Genomic DNA, 22921 nt, shown 5'->3' with positions numbered 1-22921 from the left:
TCGGGTATGGGCGACTTTTTCTCTCTCTTTCTCTCTCTTCCTTTCTCGGTCCCATCGGGAGCCCGAGCTAATAATTTTTAGAAACCTCCAACGGGAGAGGATAACCAAGCAAGGGGTTTGTTATGCATTTTTTAAAGCGCGCGAGTGAATATATACTTCCGAAAGTACTTGCGGAGCAAATACGTTCTTGCTTCTCTCTCTCTCTCTCTCGCGCGCGCGCGCACGCGTGGTCGAATATTTATGAGTCACTTTGAAAAATTGACGAGCGCGCTTCCGAGCTGAATTATTCCGCGGGACTGCCTGATAGCCGGGGACCTGAGGCTTCGTTAATGTCATTAGTTTCCGCATGCAGCGCGTCTCGCCGGAGATCAGTCCCGAAATGTATTCATCCGTCGTTTCGTTCGACTTTCGAGAATTTTTCTGTTATTCTTTGTTTTTACTTCGGCAGGATGTTAATTTACGGGACTGATTGGTGGGAGGAAATTGACGAAGTTCGCGGGAAACACACGACGAGCCGCGACATTTTCTCGCCGCGGAGGCATCGACTCGAGCCGCTTCGAAGACGAGCGAGCGACGTTACCGTGCTCGCTCCTCGGCAATTCTGGGACACCTATAGATCCAGCCCGAAGGCGGAATAAGAACGCCACGATAACGAGCATTGATCTGGGACTGACGGATTGCTGAATCCAATCCGCGGGGGTTAAAAATGGATCCTCGCACCTGGAAGCACGGGCGACGGCGTCCGTCCGCGGGCGCACGACATTCCGAGATTTCTTCGTATCCCGAATCTCATTAAGCAACATCGGCGGGAGTCACGCGAGCGCAACGGGAACCGTGATTCGAGACTTCGAACGCGAATTCGAGCGAGTTCGTAGAGCCTCGACGTCGCGACGCGACGCGCCGCGCCGGGTGGAGTTCCTCCTCTCGGCGCTGCACCGTTTTACTGGAACGCATCGTATCCGGGTAACACGATCGCTAACATTCGTTCCGCGGAGAATACCGTCGCGAAACTTGCCCCCCTTCCCCTTTCTCCGGTGTACGGAGAGTGTTCCCGGACACGCACCAAATAACAGTCGGGGAGATCGATCCTCGGGCCAATTCAGAATAGACTCCTTCGGCGACGGTCCCCGCGTGGCTTAGCCTCGTGATGACGTTCTACCCGAGCAAGGTAACGACGCGGTCTTGTACGCGAGCCAATGAGAAACGTCAAGTCAAACGCGTCTCGAGCCAAGCGTCTGGTCGCGTCTTCGCAAAGTCTCCGGTCGCTCCGAAGACGAGGACAATTCCGCGAGGTTGGAGTAGAACCACGCGAGTCCCCGTCTTCAATTCGGGAGGGAAAAGACGAGAGGGAAGAAAAGTGCAAGGGGCCGTCGTGTATACGGGAGGAGGAGCAGAAGGTGCTTTGGTGCGTTCACGAGTCAAGCGCGACCCTCGACGGCTCGCTCGCTCGAACTCGCTCCGAGGACGGTTCGGAGCAGCTTTTCGCTCGCTCACCGTCGCCGAGGATCGGCGTGATCGTTTCGCCGCGGCAACACGAGGCAGGCGAATCTCGTCCCTAGGCCGATCTTGCGAGCGCCGCACGACGTTGCGGACGTCTTGTATTATCGATTGACGAAAGTTATGTGGAGGCGACTCGCCGCCGGGGCACAGCGATCGTAACGCGAGCGAGCGAGCGAGCGAGCGAGCGCGCGAGGAGACGAACGGAGAAAATTCCACCCTCGCGCTCTCGCAACCCTCCGCCTCGTCGCGTCCGCTTCCTCCTCCACCTCCTCGTCTCTCACCTCGCTCTCCTCGCCCTACATACCATTCTCTACGCTGCTGGACTTTTTTTCCGGTTCCCCGCACCCCGTCGAGTCGGGCTGCTCCGTTCTCGATCGTCGATGAGAGCGAGGCGCGAGAGCGAAGCGGCCCTTCGATATTCACCCGCGGCAAGACTCGCGATGGCTGGCGACGAACGGGCACACGGAGCGCGAGGTCGGGGGGATAATGCGTGATCTCACTCACCCTCGCGGGTTAGACCGTCGCAATGGAAGCCTCGTTGGCAGCACGGATGACGGTCGTACTCGCGTCGAAAACGGCAGTAGTGGCAGTGGCTGGACTGACGACAGCATCCACGACGGTATCGGAGGTGGCGGCGACGGCGACGGCGGCGGCGACGATGACAGTGGCTACGGTAACAGCGGCGGCGGCAGTTACGACGACGTCGAGGACGCTGTACGCGGAGGACGTGACGGTGGCAGCAGCGCTGGCAGCTACGTTGGCGGTGGCGGCGTTGGTGCTGATAGTCGTGGTCGTAGCGGCAGCAGCAACAGCGGTGGCAGCTCCTCGAGCGACGTTGGCGTTAGCGCGTACTGACGGCGAGCGGCGTAGCTGGTAGTAGTCACTTCCCTCTTCCGTACGACCCGGGCTCGACACCATCTCCTCGCTGGTCCGATCGCGCGCACACCCGACGACGCCGACGCCCGCACTGCTGGCCCGCACGACGACGACGCTATGGCACCACTGTGCTCGCGCTACCACGAGTGACATCGTCGCAGTGTCATCGTCGTCGCGCCCCTGGCGTGCGCCCCGTTTTTCGCGTGCTGCTGGCGCCCGATCACCCGTTTGCGACGACGGGGGGCGCGAAAGGAAAAAAAAAGTAACGAACGAACGTACGGACGGGCGAACGAACGAACGAACGCACGCACTCACGCCGCGCTCTGTCTCCCTCTCTCTCTCTCTCTCTGCCTCCCTTTCTCTCTCGCGCGCGCTTTCTCTCTCTCTCTCTCTCCCTCTCTCCGTCTCACAGAGACAGTACTCGCACGGGGACTCGGAGAAGACGCTGGTCGTCCCCCGATCGACTGCACGACACCGATGCCCGCTGATGCCAGGAGACGCCCCAACGCGGGGCACCCAGTTCGACGTATGGCGAGCGACGGCTCACCCCGCGATCCGCGTCTGTGCCTCGGCCCGACTCGCGCAGTGCCGTAGCGCGTGCGGGGGTGGCTACCGGATCCCGTCGGGGCGGCGGGTGGACGGGCGCACCCCTCTCGCGACCTTAGCCCTTCCGCGCGGCCCAAGCGTTGCCGCACCCGCGCGATAGTACCTTACGCTTACTCGACGAGCCCGCGAGATCGTTCCTCCGGCAGCATCCTCGCGAAGTCCCACGCTCAACCGACGATCCGGTCCCCCTCGAGCCGTCGACACTCCATCGGCGACGAGTCGCGACTGGAAGATTCTCGCGGCCCGAGCGGAACGCGCCGCTTTCCGCCGCCGACGAAACCGCCGCGCGTTCTCGCTCGACGGACGCTTTTCCGCGCTCGCGACCACCGCCGGACGAACTTTTCCCACCTCCGACGATCCACCCTAGCCGGACGCGAGAGGCGAACGCGCGTTTAGTCGCGGGCACCGCGAGCCCTTCGGGGTGACCTGGAGCCGTCGGGCATTCAGCGGCAAGGCGGGGGGCTAAGGAAGCCCTTGAAATCAATAGCCAGCCGCTACTGCCGCCGCCACCCTGATCAGGCTGCTCTGCGCTGCATCCGTCGCTCCGCCACCTCCACCGCCGCCTCCACCACCACCATCGCCACCACCACCGACGCCGCTTCCACCGTCGTTGCCGCCGCCGTCGCGCCACCCTCTACCCCGTATTCCCGATTAATCCGCACGGCGTGGCCGAGGAAGTCGTGTGTCCGACTTTAGTTCGCAGCTGAACGTCTCCCGGTACGAGCGTCATCGGCCACCCGGCCTGAGGCCATGTGTCGTGGGAAAACAAGGGGACGCGTTCTATGGAAATCGGTGGCCGCCGCTTGATCGGTCATTATGACGGCTCCTCGCGATCGGATGCGGTCAAGTCCCTCCCGAGAAACGCGTCCTCTCGCTCGACCCTTTCCCTCTCGCCGAAAGACCGGCGAATAGATCGCGAGGCAGCGGACGACATCCGCCCCCGGACGCGCGCGAGTTCGACGTCGCGAAAACCCGTAATAAACGTACAGTCTTAGCGATTTGAGCACGGTAATCGTGACAATGTAATTCGGTATAGTTTCAAAGTTTCGGGAAAAAAAACTGTTCTCTTCTCCGATTTCCCGCGGATTTCTTCGGTTTCCGCCCCGAAAGTATAAAAATTCGTTTGAGAAAGCTCACGTGTGTTCGAAGGTGAACGCCAATTAACATCGATATTACAAATTCCCATTTGACGATGTAAATGTAAATGTCGACAATATAACGCGTGTCATGTAACAGTTACATTGTCGAGGAAATTATAATATTGCTGTTATGTTAATTGATGTTCCGGTTGAAACCCGCCACATTCACTTTTTTCCTCAAAGCAGATAAGAAACCAAAAAAGGTCCGCGAACAAATTCGACAAGAAACGGGTTCTTCTTTTCCGAAACTTTAAAACTAATTCGCCACGTCGGACACCGGAACCGCGAGTCTGAATAAAGCATCGTCGTCTCTTGATTTTTTAATTACCTCGAGCGTGGCAAACGTTAAAGCCGCACGCTCGGAACCAGGTCGCCGAACGATGTCGTGGCGGCGATTTTGGTCTATCTCAATTCTTCCCTCGTCATTCGCCGCACACGATCTCCTTCCGCGCGCGGTATTCGCCGTCTTCGAAAGAAAAGGCCAGAGAAGACGGAGAGAAGATGAAAATACGCGCTGCAGCGTTACGGTATCTCCGGCGAGGATTTCGCGGCGAGCGTTGGCGAGCGGACGGCCGCGCGACACACCGGCCGAGTATGAAATTTTTAACGCGTAGCGTTAAGCGGAGCGTTTAACCGTAAGTCGAATCGATAACCGCCAAGTAATGACAATAAGTAAGTAACGAACGTCGGGAAATCGTCGACCGACGCGAGAATCGTCCCTCGAAGCGCGCGGCGCGAGGTAGTTCAAGGAGAAACCGTATCGAAAGCCCCCCTCCGTCCTCCCGCTCGCTTGCTCGCTCACCCCCGCTAACTCACTGACGCTCTAAACGGAGATTATTATTGCGATCGTGTCCTACATTTGGTGGCTTTATATTTTAACGCTCTTACCGCAACGCAAGGGTGGATGCGACCTTCCGATGCGACCGAAAATATAGACGCGTGTGGCAGGGAGAGAGAGAGAGAGAGAGAGACGCACGGGATCGCGGTCCGGTTGGTTATGAGTTGACCTACTCCACTTCGGATCTACCTACGCGCGCACTTTCCGGGGGACGCTGCCCCTTTTTCGGAAACTGTCTCGCGCGTCACGGGGGTGGCCGCGAATCTCTCGGCGAAATCCCCCGCTGCGCCACGCGCGCGAGCCACCCCCGTGCTCACCGCCTCCCACCACCTGCTCGTTCTCGATTTCACACGCGAAATTTTCGCGATCGCGGGCTCTCTCGTGGGTCGCGCTACGACGTTCCGTCGTCCATTGATATTCACAGGAAGCAATGTTTCATTGCGATAGCAATCTATTGATCTAACGCTCAGGAGTCGAACTGTTACATTCGTTCGTGTGTGTGTATGTGTATGTGTGGTCGGTGAATCGGGAAAATACATAAGTCTATTTTTACGGCAGATAGAGGTGAACTTAACGTATAACGGAGGTCAATAGAACTATTCGTAGTACGTGTTCCATCTCGTTGCAAAATGCCAGGCGCGCGCGCGCGATCCGAACTTGGCGTTGTCGGGTCAAGTGAGGGTCGCATATGCGCGCTCTCGTACACTGAAAAAAGAATTTGGCAGCGATTTTGGTTAAATAGGTTTCAACCAACTGTTTGATTACCGCGACCAAATCATTTAGTACCGTATATTGCATATAATATATATTACATCCGGCAAACACCAACTAACATTAACATAACATCAATGTATTATAACTTCCCACCCAACAATGTAAATGCAATATAACGCGTGTGTTATGTAACGGTTGAGCGAAGTATTACAACATTGATGTTATATTACCGTTGGTTGATGTTTGTGCTGGGACAGCAGAGACCAGGGCTAGTTGGCTAAAAGGGCAAGTTGGCTAATTGATTACTTCTGATTTTCTAACTGGTTACAGAATCGAACAAATAGGGATCTTAAAACCATCTTTGACATGTTTGCAATCTTTGTTTGCGCGATTCTGCAATCTGTTAAAATTAATAGCAGGAATAATCGATTAGCCAATTTACCCCTTTAGCTAACTCCGGTCTCTCCTATACGATACTAAATAATATGATTGTAGTAACCAAATAATTCAGTTGAAACTATTTAACCGAATCTTGGTAACTGTCACCAAATCTTTTTTAACCTTAATCTAAACATCTTCGATGAATAAATTCGGGACGCGTCTCTCGACGATGCTATTTTCGGAATTTGGATTCAGGCGAGTTGAGTCGCGCCTGTAGATCGACGATTCAATCCTCGAAACGCATGACTGGTTGCGGAAGTATAGTCGTGAGAGGAGGGAGGGAGGGGCGATTGTACGGACAATATATATATATATACATAACATTCGCTGTATCGAAACATCTGGAGTCTATATATGGTGATACACTGTTTAATAGAATACTTTTATTCAAACACGAGTGTTAACGAAAAGGAATACCGCTGTTAATAGAGATTAGTCGCACGTGACGTTGTAATCACGCATGAAGCGAAACCGCAAAACTCGATAATCATATGTATAATCGTATCGTAACAATCTTATATAGATCATATACAACAAATTCTTCGTACCTGCGATGAGATCTAACGTAGTGCTCGGGAAATGTCTATGAATTGTATCGCTATCGCTTCTTTGCGCGATCGTAATCGTACGTCTTATTTTTGTTTTTTCCCTACGAAGTAACGGAGAACGTCTCTGGTGCAGATAAAACGCGCGAGATGAGAGACATGCAATTTACTCTTCTTGCCTGTGTATGCATGTACGTGTGTATATGTGTATGTATGTTGTGTATCTGTTGTTACATATGTGAGTGAATATACATATATATTTCAAATTTGTATGTTACAATATTCCGTTTTACAAAGACGCGACATAGATCAGGTTCGAGTTTTAATAAAATTTATAATTAATAAGGGGGTATATATATACACGTAAAATATTTATATATGCGCAAGGAAAGAGAGATGGAATCTGAGTTTACACGATTTATCTAAGAGATCGTTCTTTCGCTGTAAGAGTCGCTGAATTCTTCCCGCTCTATTCTTTCTCTCTCTTCCTCTCTCACTTTCTTTTTTTCTTTCGCCGCACGGCCGAACGTTAGAGGAATGTTAGAACTTGTAAAAATAATACTTTATCGGGATCTCTGGAGTTCCGCATCACCGAATCAGAAACTCGTACAGCGACGACGGAAGTTCACACCGATTACAAAGTACACACAGTCGATCGAAACGTCGTCAGCTACTTTTCTCCCGCTTCTACCACTGAATCGCGTCTCACACGCGTCTACTTACAATTTAACAGTGTGGAACAGTATTCTCTGGTATATTACAGCCGCGAGACACGGGAATTCGGTTTATAGTTTCGCTATAGAAAGGTTTACCAAACTGTAGCGAGGTGTGTGTAAAAAAACTCTCGGAGCTAGAGATAAAGGAAGCCAGTAAAAGGTCATGAAATCGTATTAACGCTATTGCCTCTAGTTCTAAGGCACAGTTATGTAAATATTTCTACACCTGTGTGACATAAGTATTACGTGCTCGACGATATTCTCTCTTAACTGTGACCACCAGCCCGTCGCGACCGCGTGATCGGTAAACCCCGACCAAAGTCCGAACGTCGCTTACGGACTCCTCCGCCACCTGCTCTTCCTCGAAACGATACCATGTCCATGTGAAAGATCATACCGACGATTTAGTTCCGGACGAGACGGTTCGGCAGATATAAGGTGCGAAATTCAAAACCCTCCGCCATGTGATATCCGAGACATATCTTTATTCGTTACTTTTTGTAAGACAAACATAAAGAAATAAAAAGTACACTGAAGCGTCAGACGTAAATTCAATGCATTAACGGTTTCTCATTTAATATATCAACGCTGGCGTTTATTATGCGACCAGCACAACCGATTCTTGTTGGATCATGCGAACCACTACTCTTCGGCCAGCCACCGCCTCTAACAACCCCCTTTGCCCCCCCCCCCCCCCCGCGGATCCCCCGGCTATGTGTGATGTTACACGTTATTAACAAATTTTCACACACACACACACAGATGGACATAGTATGTATACATCGGTGTTGAGAGCGAAATGCGGCCGCGAATAACGATTCTGGATATATACTTATATATATATATATATGTGCTTGTAAATGTGTCGGTGTTATATATATATACTTTTTCACAACATACCGGCACATTCACAGGTGCACGTACAATGTGTATACTTTCTCTCGCAGCAAATGTATATGTGAACTATGTAAACTACACTTACAAATGCGTCCAAATCGTTACTCGCTACCGCGAAGTTGCGCTTCGTCTCAACCTCGCTGTGTACAACGGGAAATAATCGGGAACAACGACCGGCGCACCGGAGGAGCGCGCGCAAAACGAGCGAACGTAGGCAACAGTTAAAGCGCTCACGCTCATTACATCCGCGCGTCGGACGCCGATCCCGTTTCGCCAGTCGTACAGTATGATTACAACGTTCGAATAATATCATGCGGAGGAAGATGCCTAGATCCAGTGTGTTGTAACGCAATAGCACCCTGACTCGTACGTGTGTGATCTCTTTGCACCGGTAATTGCGCGATTTATTTAAAAAATGGCATACAGGATCGAAAGAACTTTAATTTGCGATACAATCAGCGCGATGGAACATTCTCCCGATAATGAACGTGTATCTCGAGAATAATAGACGCAAGCTACAGGAATCGAAAAAAATTGGAAAAGCGGAAACCTTCACGTGAGAAGCGCGCAAACAAAAAAGTGAATTGCGCGAACGAACGTAGAGAAAACGTAACGACCGAGCGGCCGCCTAGCACTTTCTAATCGAGTCTCTACCGGTGCCGCTGGGCATTATGTTAAACAGAAAGTAAATGAGCAACTCGCTTTTTTTCTTTTTTAAATTAAACCTCTCGCCGGATCTGTTATAAGCGCACACACCCGTAACGAGCAGCTCTATTAATGCAGACCACTACCGTTCGTGTTTATAGCATTTATTATGAACATCCGAGTAACGTAATGTCTGGAGTCTGTGTCTGCGATCGAACGATGGCATGTGACGGCAGAGGACAGGCTAAAAAAACACGGGGGCGGTGGGGATACACTGAGGTATACAATAAGATGAAGGCTGTTCAGATTAGTTTTCCCAGCAAGTAGCCGACTATAACCATGGCGATGGCGATGAGGACACTAGTTGATGTTGGAGATAACTGGCTACTGCTCTGCGAGGATAGACCTCTAGCTGCTGCAAGGTTACCGTCGTTGCCCAGTGCCGCGTTCCGCCACTTCATTAAATCTTCCTGCGGACAGAGAATGCGTGGCTGCATCAACGAATATGTCACCAAGCGATTTGTAATAATATAAAACTAATGGCTGATTTCATCGTTCCTATGTTCAAATATTCAAGCGAAATTGAAAATCGATAATTATATGAAAGATCAAATGATCATATTACATGAAAGAGATAAGACTCGTAATCGGAACTTTTTAGAAAATTTGACGAACTCAGCCATTACAGGTTAAATATGCAAAGTTAAATAATTGTTTTTATCTCCAAGGACGTACTGCTGAAATATGCTTGTGTAATATTAATAATTACTCTAAGTTGAAGATTTTCCTGCCTAAGAGTGCTTTCTTCTACCCTAAGCTGATTAACCTCTTGTGCGGCCTTTAACAATTTCTCTTCTGCTTCACCAAGTACCTGAAACGAATGCACAGTTCGTAAGCACCATGGGCATATCTTAATTCGATACAATTCATTACATTCTTACTTTCGGTGATGATTTGACTGAATCGCCAATCGCCTTGTTCTTTCCATTAGTCGTGTTAGAATCTGCCTTTGTTGTTGTAGAGGTTGCGGTTGTTTTAACCGTGGTGGTACTGGTCACGGGATTTTCAAAGACGCACTTCAGTTTGGAATCCATTAACTGATCTGGATTTATGTCTTTCCACTTAAAGAGAGATCAAATTTATTATGACGAATAATAAGGCTTGAATATATATATAATATACATGCTTAAGTATGGCTCATTATTTGATTAAGAAAATTGCTGGAGCAGTGTTTATTAACATTAATATTTAGTTTTAATAACATTCACACTTACCACATCAATTGGATATTCATCATCATCATCATCTGGCGCTATTACAGTCTGCACCATGAATTTGTGTTTACTTTTCTCCGCCGGATCGAAATCATATGGTTGTAAGCATACTGTAATCAAAACAGTATGACATTTAATTTTAATAAACATCTTTGAATTTTACTGATATAAATAACAGCCTTTGAGAGACATAAAATAAGTTTGGACAAAAATTCTCATGGAAATATAAAGACAAAACTTATATTACACGGTACATGACTGACCCGCTATTTCAGTGACATCCTTTGCCTTGAGAACTCCAGAATTTGGACGCACACAGTATCTCTTTGGGGCAGTTGTCTTTATTTTAAAATATACTTTGTGGGTCGTTGGATTGATGAGTTTTATGTAAGACGTGACAGGACCTCCTGTAAATGGGCCTGTAACAAAATAAATGATGAGATAATTCGCTAATAAATTAAAGCTGACGTGCGGTAACTTATACGCGTGCAAAATTCAAGAGTTGGAGAGAGAAAAACTTCTTACTGTGACTTATTATGTCCATTACAAAAAAGTCACAATGATTAAAAGATATACAATCGGAGAGACCATTGTGGATATAAAAAAAAATAAACATGTAAAATGTAAAAAACGTAAGTATTAACGCATCCGATCAATGACGAGACTATTTTTCTCTGAGCTAACATTGATAAAAGCGGCTATGAGTAATTGTCATCGTGTTCTAACCACACGATCAGCGAAGTGTCAATTGTCAATTCAGCAAATTATCTTCTTTTGAAACGCGATACACTGCGAATAATAAATTCAAATCTGAATTTACTGTTCGCAGATCCAATATATTTCTGCCTCGTCGAAATAAGAATTCTGACAATTGGTTATCACACAAGTAAAGCTTAACCCGCGGAATAACGAATCAAAGAGATATTGCTTAATCAATTGCAATATAGCAATAAGGTAGCAACTGCAAATTCGCGCAATCACTTCATTTAAACGATTCTTACAAAACTATATGCGTATTTATATTAAATGTATGTAAATATATGTAATTCAACGCATTCGCTCGACGTGTGCACGACAAAACCCAACATATCGGGGGGAGAGAGGGAGGGGAGAGAGAGAGAATCAATTCAGGGACAGGTCGATTGGAAATTCATGACGCGATTACGGCGTGTTTTCGGCTCGAATGTGCTTTGATCCTGATAATGAGAACACCAAGCGCACTGATACGTCCCTTGCGCGAGAAGCGCACGCACAAGTGACTATTTTTATTTCCGCGCCTCTCTTTACATGTGTGCAACAAAATGGTCACATCGTCGAAGGACAGTTTACAGACACCTGGTTCTAAACGTGATGATTGAAGTCGCTCGCGCTCGTTTCCGCGACTTGATCGCTCGCGAATAGTCGAAAGAGGAATGCGGTAAACAGACGCGACTCTATGTGCCGCCGCACGTATACACATCGAAATGGACCTTATTATCCGCACGCATTGCGATCGTACAAAATTCACACATGCAAGCGTCCACCTCCGTTACGCGGAGACGATTCCGAAGAAAAACACGTGACCTCGATGAATAATGTACGTGGGCTGAGACGAGAATGAATTAACGTCCTGCGAAATTCACAATTAATATTGCAATTAATCAGGGGAGGGGGGGAGCGTCTCGTCGGAAAATCGCTTCGGCGAGCAATGTTGCAGAAATCGCGATCTATCACCGGCTGGTGTTAGTATCCGATGACGAGGCATAAATCTAACGAGGTTCTTATAGATTAGGCTACCGTATATAGTGCGCGCGCGAGAGAGAGAGAGAGAGAGAGAAAAAGAGAGAGGGAGAGAGAGACAGAGTGAAGTGGAACAGCGGTGTGAAATTCAAGGAAATAGCGATAGATAGGTTTTCGCCGCCTTCGTCGAGGGCTACCGATCGCTCGAGGAAAACGAGAGCGTCGGGGCTGCGATCGATCGACAGCGTGTTTCCACATTTTTCGAAACGATCGCGCATCGACCGACCATTCGCCCGATCTCCCTTTCTCTCTCTGTCCCTCTTCCTTCGGCGATTACCTATTCCGTCGTGGGAGGGAAGTCGTCGCGTAAAACGCCGACGCGAGAACGAGCAGAGGGCGCGAGCTAACGGCCCTCGCGATTCTCCGCAATTTATGCTTGCATGCTCGCGTAACAAAGCGAAATTCCCTCGATATGCCACGGTGAATCCGGGGAGAATCGAAGATCGTTGCCTTCGCGCTCGCTCACTCTGTCTCGCTCGCTCTCGCACGGACTCGCCGCTCGCTCGTCTCGTCTTTATCTTCATCTCTTTTCCGTGATCACTTTCTCTCATTTTGACAGCGCATTGACGTACGGGCAGATAGGGTTAGGTATGAGTTAGCGACATTTGCACGATGCGGAGGGAACGCGCGGCCTCGGACGCGAGCTCGAAGTTCGTCGCGGCACGGTGTACAGGTTGTCACCGTGTCGCGCCGTGCCGAAAGCGGGGAACGAGCGAGCGTGCCAAGGAGCGTACATACGCCCGGGCGGCGGGCGGACGACGAATCGACCTTACGTCATCTTGACACACGCAGCGCGACGAAGCTTCGTGTGTAAGCTCGTTGAAAGCGAACGCGGGCGGTGTACGCGGCGCGTTCGCTTCCACTCTCTACACTCGCGTTGCGAACCCGACGCGGACGTTGGCGAAGACGCGACGTCGAAACGCACGACGGAAAACAGCTTCTTTCTCTGTTTCTCTCTCTCTCTCACACTCTCATACTCTTTCTCTCTCCCCCCTCACCCTCTCATCCTTTCTATCTATTATCTATCTATCTAGCTCTCGTAGTGTCTCAGCGTACCCCTGAATCGCAGCTCGCCCTGCGGCTCAATGATTAAAACTTGCTCGGGCTTCGCCATCCTGGCTGGCAGGCCAAAAGCGACGTCTCGACGAACAATTCACGGCGCTGTTCGTGTCTTCCTTCCTTCCTTCCTGCCTCCTCCGCCTCCGCCACCGCCGCCTCCTCCCGTTCTTCTTCTTCGCGTCCGCTGAAGCTCACCAACGGTCGACGCCGCGTCTGGCGGCCGTGTATTGACAAGTTCGTCCCGGTAGATCGCTCGCGACTCCCCGCTCGGCTGCGTCGGCCGTATCGTGTCGTTTCGTGCCGTATCTTCCCCGAGATTCCGTTGGACTGATTCTGATTCGCGGCCCGCGCCGAATACGCATGCGTCACGGCGGAAATTAACAGAGGCGCAGAGGCTGTGTTACGTCACGGCCGCCGCTCAGTAATGGTGCATTTACATTGCACCTCGCGGTCTGGTATGTACGACGTGACTGTGTAAAGGCGGGAGAATTTGTTTTGCGGAAACTCGACATGTCGTCGCGAGATATAATGAATGTCGGATTATCACGCATCGGACGCGGGACGTAGCATCAATCGTCCGTGATGGCTTCTTTGTCCAGAGACACTTGCACCTTCTGCACTCCGTGTTCCTCTTGATACGTTGAAACAAAAGAGTTGATGTATTTTATTATCGATTATATTTTTTCTTAAACATCGAAAGTAATTAATTCATGTGTTCAATGTCTTTATGATTGTTTAACGTTTAATGATCAATGAATGAATTTATTTTTCAAGATACATTAAAAGGATGTCTCGTACGTTTTGGAATAGTATTACTTAAAAAGTGAAGGTATGCCAGGCTTATTGTTGAGTTGCACTACGACTTAAATTTTTCATTGGGGAAAGTAGCGCCTCTAGTGGAGACATTGAAACTAAATGTCTACGTCATACATAGAAATGAACTATTTTTAGGTAAGATTCAAACCTCACTTATCATGGTCAATGGTTTCACGGAGAAACCATTAAAGGGCAATAGGCCGCTCATTGGATGTCAAGTACATATTTATAATTAATATTTCGTGAATTAAATTGAATTCAACAAAACGTTCAAACATAGGTCACATATTTTTTAAATATTTATTGTATTAAACAGTAGATCAGTGGGCACAGTTATAGATTTTGTAATTAATTTCTGCATTTTGTAATTACAATTAATATATTATTGTGAATTAATGTTTATTGTAATTATCTTTTGTCGTCTGTCTTTAATTTTTTCAAATTACGATATAGAGTCGCAAAATATTTAAGACGACAAAAAATTAATTGGCACAACTTAAATTTTTACATATATACTAAATTAATATGTATTTTTACAGGTACAACATCTTATCTATTACTACTCATATATAAATTGAGTTGGACAAAATGAAAGAAATTTCCTCTGGATAACCGAGTAAACTGATAATCTAAGCAATATCAAACTAACCATCTCGCATTCAAGAAATAACTAAACAATCTAATAAATTATATATTACTTTTAATTAATGATAACTTTCAATTTTTGTCATTAGTTGGGAATATAAAGGAATATAGGAATTTATATTTGTAGAAGTCTTTGATGTACAATTGAGGAAAAATTTTAATTTTCAATGTTATACTATAATAATCTGTTGTATTAAAAATTCTATATGTATCATAGAACTTGTAAATACAGTACTTATGAAAAGTAATAGTATATAATAATCTTAATTAATATTAATATTGTATTGTCCATTAATATCTATTGCAATATATTTTTTGTCATATTTTCTTTATTTCCCCAACTTATGACAAAAAGTTATATCCAAAGAATAAATTGACACATTTTTTATTAAAATAATGTCATTTCTCAGAAGCAAGACTCCCTCTACAATTATTCAACAGTGGATAGTGTGAAACAAGCAATAAAGGAAATCTCTACACAGCCTTACAGTTTGAACGACATACATCTTGCGTTTCAGCTAAGTCTCCAATGGTGTAAGTCAGTTCAACAAAATAATTTTCGAGTTCAATAACCCCTTGACATAAAGAGGGGAGACGTCATTCATTTTATGTGCCATTGTAGACTTTGGCGTCTCCGAAACGTCAAGAACTGTCTCCGGCAGACGCCGTGCAGTATATTATAAGATTATTCAATTGTTTCACGTGCTTCGATTCTGTTTTATTTAGAATGTTCAAGATGCTCCCTCTTCTCAACAGTACCGATAACAAAATCGCATCGGCAAATCAGTAAATTAGAAAGAAGTACATTGAAAGCAGTATTCAGTATAGCAGTGATCTTGCACGGCGAATGCCATACTATATATTTGAATTTAGTACAAATTAGAAATAATCCTTGTAACATGTCTGAGTTGAATATATTGTGTGAAAGTGACGATGAAAGTCTAATGGGCTATTTTAGTGATGATAATGAGATTGAAAACGGTCATAAAAATGTTCATACTGTTGACTATTCAAGCGATGATTCAAATTTAAGTGAAGCTAGCTCCGTTCAACAAAATGCGCGTAAACGTGCAAGACCTACATCAAGCAGTGATGATTCTGATGTAGCAGATGAATGGAATTGGAAAGAAAAAGAAAACATTGTAAATATAAAACAATTTACTGAAACTTCCAGCATCAATCCTTTAGTTTTACGAAGATTGGGAACAAGTGCAACACCTCTGTGTGTTTTAAAACAACTTTTATGTGACGATTTTTTTGAAATGATAGCCAGAGAAACAAATAGATATGCAGCTCAAATGAAAACGAAACAGAATATGAAAATGAACGAAGAGTGGTTTCCATAACAAATGATGAAATCAGAGCATATTTTTCGTTATGTATTATAATGTCACAGGTAAAACAATCTAAAATAGACATGTATTAGTCAAAACGAAAAATATTAGAAACACCCATCTTTTCACAAACTATGCCTCGTAGACGTTTTTTGTCTATAACGCACTTTTTTCATTTTGTGAATAATGAGATGATTTCTAAAGAAGACAGAATACGAAAGGTTCGATCCGTGGTCGATTACTTGAATACCAGATTCCAACAATTATACATTCCGGAAGAAAATGTCATACACGAATCCCTAATGAAATTCAGAGGGCGGCTGAGTTACGCACAATTTATAGCATCAAAACGACCGAGATTTGTAATTAAATTTTACAAATTATGTGAATCCAATTTTGGGTACTGTTATCGATTCAAAATTTACACAGGACAAGATAAAATTGAAGGAAGTGATATACCTGTATCGCAAAGTGTAGTCATGGAACTAGCCAAACCCATTTTAGGGAAAGGATATACCTTATTTTTAAATAATTGGTATTCATCACCAAAATTATTTCAAATTTTGAATGAAAATAATACAAATGTTGTTGGAACGGTCAGAAAAAATCGAGAAAATATGCCAAATAAGCTGGCATCGTACAAACTAAAAAAAGGAGAAGTAAGAACATTATCTTGTAGAGATATTCTGTCCTTACGTTGGCTTGATAAGAAAGATGTATATATAATAAGCACTAAACATTCAAGAGCAGAAATGGTTGACACAGGAAAAATAAGAAGAAAGCAGGGAGGCGAGAAAGAAAATGTTTTAAAACCCAGCTGTGTAGTGGAGTACAACCGTGGAATGGGAGGTGTCGACAGGCAAGACCAATCTCTTGCATGTTTCTCACTTATGGAAAAGTGTGTCAAAGGATATAAAAAAATGTTCTTTTATATGCTTGATATTGCTATCTATAATGCTTATGTCCTATATTCTAAGTTACCTGGTTCACCAAAGTGATCGATTGTAAATTTTCAATTGAATATTGCAGAAGATATGTTACATAATTTGTCTCTTCCTAAATATTCGACACGTGACGGACAGTCACGCACATTTTCCTCAAAATATATTTTCAACTAATAAACTTGGACGTTCTACAAAGTGATGCCATGTGTGCGAAACAAAACGTATAAGAAGCGAAACAACTTGGCAGTGTAAAAAATGTCTAGTTGCTCTACATCTTCCAGAATATTTTGAAATTTTTCATACTTTAAGAGATTTCTAAATTATTATTTTATAATGTTACTTAATTATTGTCCATTAACATTATATATCAACCTGATTAAATGTTATATAGCGATGCAAATTTCAAAATAAAAAGTTCTGTTTCTAAGCTTGCACATAACTGTTTATTGAGCAAAATTAAATAATATTTTTCGGACGTATCAAATTCCGTTTTATTTATCTATGTCAAGGGGTTAAAGAACTTTAATTATTTTTCAGTTAGAAATATGAAAAGATATGAACAATGTATAGAGACTTCTTTAATTAATAACCCAAAAATTTGCTTGTTATTTGCAAAATAGTAAAAACTTTCTTATTCAGAGTGGCCTAATCTATAAGTAAGATAACTGTTGTATTTAGTGACAAGTTCAAAGTTTGAGATTCAAGATTTAATATACTGATATCTGTGTTGCTACATATAAATAAGTAAATAAACATATATATAAAATATTAAATTTAATCCAAATAATAAAAATTGTTGGAATCTGAACTATGTTATTTTTTATTATTTATTTCCTCTCGTTGCATTCCTGATGGAAAACCAAAACCGAGGAAATTCAAACCGAATTAAGTTTTATAAAAGAACCAGTATGCTGTTAGCCCATTGGACACCAAGTGCATTTTAATCACGAATTTTCAAAGACCAAAATAAATTCCATGAAATCCTCGGATTGGTGAAATATTTTTTAATTTAGATTTATCGTACGAAAACGTGTGGTGATCGATAACCATTTTTGATAATTCGGGTCGGGAAATCGCAGAAAGTATGGTGCCGTTTTTAAATTCAACGTCGCTTTAACTGCACATGTCAAAATGGCTACATTTTTTCAATACATAATGTGCAAAATAAAAAGAAAAAAATAATTATCCTTACGCACAAAATACTTGACACAATTCTAATATACAAAATATTGGAATAAACTGGTTGTGATTTAGATATTGCATCTTAATACATTGGCACTATTTAAGTAGTCGTTGTTTTGGGCAGGAGGTACTGACGTCATATAATCATGCGCGACAGTTACGTTTCGTTCGCGACCACTTCGGCGTCGTGTTGCGAACGCTCCGCGTTTGTCATTTATTTTTTCACCAACGAAAGTGGATTTCGTCTGTGAAAGAATGTCGGAAATGTCGAGTGAATGACAGACGAACGTTCTGTCTAAAAATCGGACCTTCCAAGCTCGGCAGCAACGATATTTCGTAATGTGCAGAATCAACGTTCGTGTGGGACATTGAGTATTATACGAAGATACTGTACGAATAGCGTGCCTGTATTTCCGAGAAAAATGTGATGAATATACTTTTCCTCTCTTGTCGAGGTATATGTTTCGAGATCCCCTCGAATCATCGTCGTATTCAATGCGATGTGTATCAATTACCAGTATCACGTATACGTGATCGATGAGAATCTAGCAGTGAAGAAGTATCAGTTGAGATATTGAGATACTCGCATCACGTGATCACACGCGGCAGTTTCATGGCGTTCGCCGCGGAACATGTCTCGTCATGACCGCTCCGTGTTCGTCGCGTCTTTTTAGCGGTCTAAAACGGATTTTGAGTTCTGCCGAATGTCAGAGTGCCGAATCGAGTGATGGGCGACCGTTCTGCGAATAATCGGATTGCTGGAACGCGACAAAAGACGACGTTTGGCGGTATTCGGAGCCAGCGTCCGTTGCGTGGCGTCGGTTATGTGATGCTCTACACAAGCGTTCCTATCCTTCCGAGAAAAGTGGAGTGAGTACATTTGTTTCAATTTGTCAAAATATACGCATCGAGATTCGAGCGAATCGCCGTCAGATAAACGTGATGTCTCTCTAGCATTGTCGCTGACTGTCGTCTCATCATGGCTTTTTAACGATCTAAAGCGAAATTTTTTTTTTATCGAAAGTCGGGAGTGCCGGATTTAGTGACCAACGTTCTGTGAAAAATCGGTCCACTGAAACGCGACAAAAGACGATGTTTCGCAGTATTCAGGGTCGGCGACGTCGAGTATGATACACGAATAGCGTGCCTGTACATGTTTCCAAGAAAAGTGGAGTGAGTACATTCGTTTCTGAGTACATTCGCTCGATCATGAGTACTTCTCGAAGCACACACTTCGAGATCCGGACGAATCGTCATCGGATTAAACGCGATGTCTCAGTTACCGATATCACGATCGTACGTGTCGGCAGGGTGAAGGAAGCGCCGTTTGAGATATTGAGATACTTGGCATCACGTGATCATACGCGGCAGTTTCATGTCGTCCACCACCGAGCATTGTCGTCTCGTCGCTCTTCCGTGCTCGTCGCGTCTTTTCGGCGGTCTGAAGCGGATTTTGCGCGCTGTCGAGTGTCGGGAATGCTAAATTGAGTGACGGGCGATCGTTCTGGCGTAAAAATGAGTCCGCGGGAGTTAGCGTGATTAGAGACAATGTCTCACGAATACTCAGAATCGGCGTCTTTCGCGTTGCGCCGGGAACATGGAGTGACACCGGTGAAACGTTCGTTTCTACTCGCCGATTCGTTGTCACATTTTCGCGCCTCGCGAGTGAGTGCTGTTCGATCGCGTCAGTGCGCTGCATTCGACTGCGTTCGTTGTTACCGGCGGTACGGGAAGCCGGGGAGTTCTCAATGCCAACGTGTCGTTCACACTCGGCCGCAAGATGTCGGACGGACGGGCGTCGTGTAGATGCTGCCATCTCGTGGAATGTCGGTGCGTCACGGAAGCGTGACGCGGGCCAGCGTGCGTGGAAGTTTCGAAAACGGGGCCCCTCGAGAGATTCGAATGCGCGTCGAGGCTCGAGGTAAGTGGCCGCCGCGCCGCGCTGCGCCGTGCGGATTGTAACGCGAGAGAGTTAACCTGAAAATGGCCGAAACGTGCGACTCGGTGGTGTCAAGTGCGGTGACCGGTGTCGCGGCCTCCCACGGACAGTCGACACTTCCGGAATCGCCGGCCCAGGGGGACGAGGAGGCCGCGTCCGGCCGTCCCGGTACGTAAACCCCCCGAAAAGCAGCGTGCAGCGCGCGCTCCAGTTCGTAACCCGTTTTATTCAAATGCGCGAGTGCCGAGCGCGGCCATGCAACAAGTGGCACGGAGCGCTCTTGCATGCCGGACAGGCACGTGTCGCGACGCCCTGGTGCCCCGCTTCTCTCGCGAGTCGACGCTCCCGGCTGGGGTTGTGCCCGTGTATGAGTTAGATTCGGCGTCGTTTTGTCTCTTAGCTTCACGTTTGAACGAGCATTCCTTTGACATATCGTGGCGGGTAGATCGTAGACAAAATTGCGAAAATATTTTGTGCGCTCGAGATTCGTCAATTGCCGATCGACGGTTGTCTCAAACCGCTCAGTGACGTTCATTGTAATCAGTGATCACTTGTTCATTGTAATCAGTGATTACAAATGAATATATGATTTGCTTTCTTGGAATTTTTATATACTAATCGTGTTATTTAAAAAAGGAGAGGGATTCATTGATGTTATGATTCAATCGTTTAATCAGTTTTTTTAATTGGATAGAGCACGACAGATTTCGATTGAATATCGTGATCTTTGTTTGTTTCAGTACATATGTTCGGAAAGTATTATGACGTTAAGCCGGTAGATTGTTTTGTGATATTATGATCTTTATGAATGCCATTGGGACATAGTCGTCTTTGACGTTTCGTTGTGCTCAGTTTCGGATTGAGTACAGGATCAGCTGTTGAGCGTTACCATCCTGATAGAAAGATCATTGTTAGACAGGTGATTGAGAAACGTCCATCTGAATCAGGCGCAGTGACACAACCAGTGCAGCACGATCTGGCCGATCGATAAAATATCGTTATCTCGAGAGCTGTGCAATGATTAGAAGAGCTGTATAGAATCGTGTAATTTTTGGAACGTTTCTGCGAAATCTACATGGTTTTTTTTTCCAAAATAAAATTCTATGTAATTAGATTATAACTGCATTTCGTTTCGCCCAGCCGAAAATTTTTAGTTAGTAATAAGCGAAGATTGCGTTTCAATCCTCGAATGTCTTCAGTTTCTGTTTTATTTTTAATTCGAGCAATACTCGTTTGGCCACGAGAACGTTGTATCTGGTCGGAAATATTAAACCTTGCGAGTCTGGTTTTCCTTTCTCCGCTGAGACATTTCTTACGTAGTCCGCGAAATATTCTCGCGCTCTCGTCTGATGTCACAAATGAATCAGACGGAATATACGTTCCGCTGTAAAAAAGCAACATAAAAAAAATGTAACGAGTTTCTCTCGGCGTCGTGTTGGACTTGTTACACACTGTCGTCTTCCTTTATTTTGGCATCGGTATTTTTGCGGTTTCCTCAAGCGCTATCGCGCGGCGATTATTGCAAACCACTACTGCATGTCTTTATTGTTGCGCGTATACTTGTTGTAAACTCCGAGAATGTATTTTGCCAAATATTGTTTACCGTTAACATTATGCCGAGGCGAGGTAGCAATTGCAAGAAGAGGCGTTTAGATTTGCAATTATCGACATTCGATAAAATTTTTGAAGAATTTTTTTCTAAATATATTGGAATTAGTGGAAATGCGTAACAAATGCACGACACATGTAAAATCATAATTTCTGTATCGCACAGAAGGAAAATATCTTTATATATTGTACAGGTATGTGGCGGTTGGTATTATCACGATTGCAATTGCCAACCGTTACGATGGTAATGCGCTTTGTACAAATATTTCACGAGGCACTTTTTGTCAAAAGTTTCAGTCGTATTATTAGAATGAAATATAATTATACAGGTTAATGTTTAGTAGTATAAGTATATCATTAAGATTGTTAATACCATTTTACCTTCGTAATACACGCGACTCTTCATAGAGGACACTATGTGAAGCCAATTCCGTGAGGATTAGTGCCGTTCCATAAATCTTGAATAATGTTTTTACATTATATTTGAGAGTTGTGCTATGCGAATATTTACATAATTTCAATTAAGCCTACAAGTAAAAAGAGTGATGTATAAATTTACATATATATTACGCCTATATTACTTTGAATTTATCAGCAGATTAATGGGGTATATCGTAAAAAATCCAACTTTATTCGCGAAAAAGGAATTTTGTTCCTAGGTATTTTAATTATTATTTAAGATATTGGTCCGTATTTAGAACGCGCTTACAACGATGTTAACACACTACCAAATTAAGAGATACGAGCATTCTCAATATTGTTTGTATTGTAAACGCGATAATAACGATACTCTTAGGAAAAATCGATAATTAGGCGTTTTCACAGCAAAATACCTATAAAGAACTAATTAGTTGACTGTTAGTGCGCTAACATCGTTGTAAGCGCGTTCAGAATACGGACTATTATCAATCATTCTAAATTATCCTAATTTTTACAAATGAAAGGATTCCACATAACTGCGCGAATGTTTACGATTTGTTTCGCGTTTCGACTTCTAATATTTAGCGACATTTACGTTTTATGCTTAAAAGCTCTTTATGTGCTTTCAGTGGAGGAGGATACGAAGACTGTGCCGGCAAATGAGACCGCGGAAAAGGAGCAGACCAAGGCGCAAAGTAACGGCGATACCGGTGAGTCGTAATTTTACATCGCGATGACGTTATCATTTAATGAAGCGCGCGAAAATATCCTCAGAGTCAACACCGATCCCGTTCTTTACTGAACACAACCGGACGGATGTTAAAAATATCCGATAACAGAAATCATCGGAAATATCTCTAATTAGATCTTCAATTCCGCGTTTATATAGGAATCGAATCGGTCGTCAGCAATATATATCCGCGGAAAACTCTCCGAACGTTTCTTTCTTTAAACGCGACTCCGGGGACTTTGCACTTATTAACTGCGATGGAATCGCAAGAGGA

At 44.9% G+C, this 22921-nt stretch overlaps 2 protein-coding genes across 3 annotated transcripts; one reads left to right on the top strand and one right to left on the bottom strand.

The window, feature by feature from the left end:
• Positions 1-1986: 1986 nt before the first annotated feature.
• Positions 1987-2355, top strand: LOC106749307 (keratin, type I cytoskeletal 10-like). The gene has a single exon (XM_014628630.1). The coding sequence runs from the start codon at positions 1987-1989 to the stop codon at positions 2353-2355; it is 369 nt and encodes a 122-aa protein (XP_014484116.1).
• Positions 2356-8228: 5873 nt separating this feature from the next.
• Positions 8229-13401, bottom strand: LOC106749334 (vesicle-associated membrane protein-associated protein B). 2 transcript variants are annotated; one of them, XM_014628700.1, is made up of 6 exons: positions 13027-13401; positions 10455-10610; positions 10192-10301; positions 9859-10038; positions 9687-9788; positions 8229-9387 (listed from the first exon to the last, which is right to left on the bottom strand). In XM_014628700.1, exons 1-6 carry the CDS (start codon positions 13082-13084, stop codon positions 9220-9222), a joined length of 774 nt encoding a protein of 257 aa, XP_014484186.1. In that variant the 5' UTR covers positions 13085-13401; the 3' UTR covers positions 8229-9219. The 2 variants fall into 2 exon arrangements, with proteins under 2 accessions (XP_014484186.1, XP_014484185.1); XM_014628699.1 differs by lacking the exon at positions 13027-13401 and adding an exon at positions 12248-12536.
• Positions 13402-22921: the final 9520 nt, after the last annotated feature.

Source organism: Dinoponera quadriceps, unplaced genomic scaffold, assembly GCF_001313825.1.
Source record: "Dinoponera quadriceps isolate SergipeBrazil2010 unplaced genomic scaffold, ASM131382v1 scaffold3579, whole genome shotgun sequence".
Lineage (NCBI taxonomy): Eukaryota > Metazoa > Arthropoda > Insecta > Hymenoptera > Formicidae > Dinoponera > Dinoponera quadriceps.
The sequence above is the reverse complement of the archived record's forward strand: the minus strand, read 5'-3'. Positions and strand labels throughout refer to the sequence as shown.

Bases quoted from the DNA above. Each gene is read 5' to 3' on its own strand.
- LOC106749334 (XM_014628699.1), bottom strand. From the start codon at position 12,521: ATGAGAGAAAGTGATCACGGAAAAGAGATGAAGATAAAGACGAGACGA. The intron at 9,789-9,858 runs GTAAGAATGTAA...CATTCGTTTCAG, and splicing joins CAGTCAAATCATCACCGAAA to GTACTTGGTGAAGCAGAAGA. The intron at 9,388-9,686 runs GTAATTATTAAT...CTCTGTCCGCAG, and splicing joins AGGAAAATCTTCAACTTAGA to GAAGATTTAATGAAGTGGCG.
- LOC106749307 (XM_014628630.1), top strand. From the start codon at position 1,987: ATGCGTGATCTCACTCACCCTCGCGGGTTAGACCGTCGCAATGGAAGC.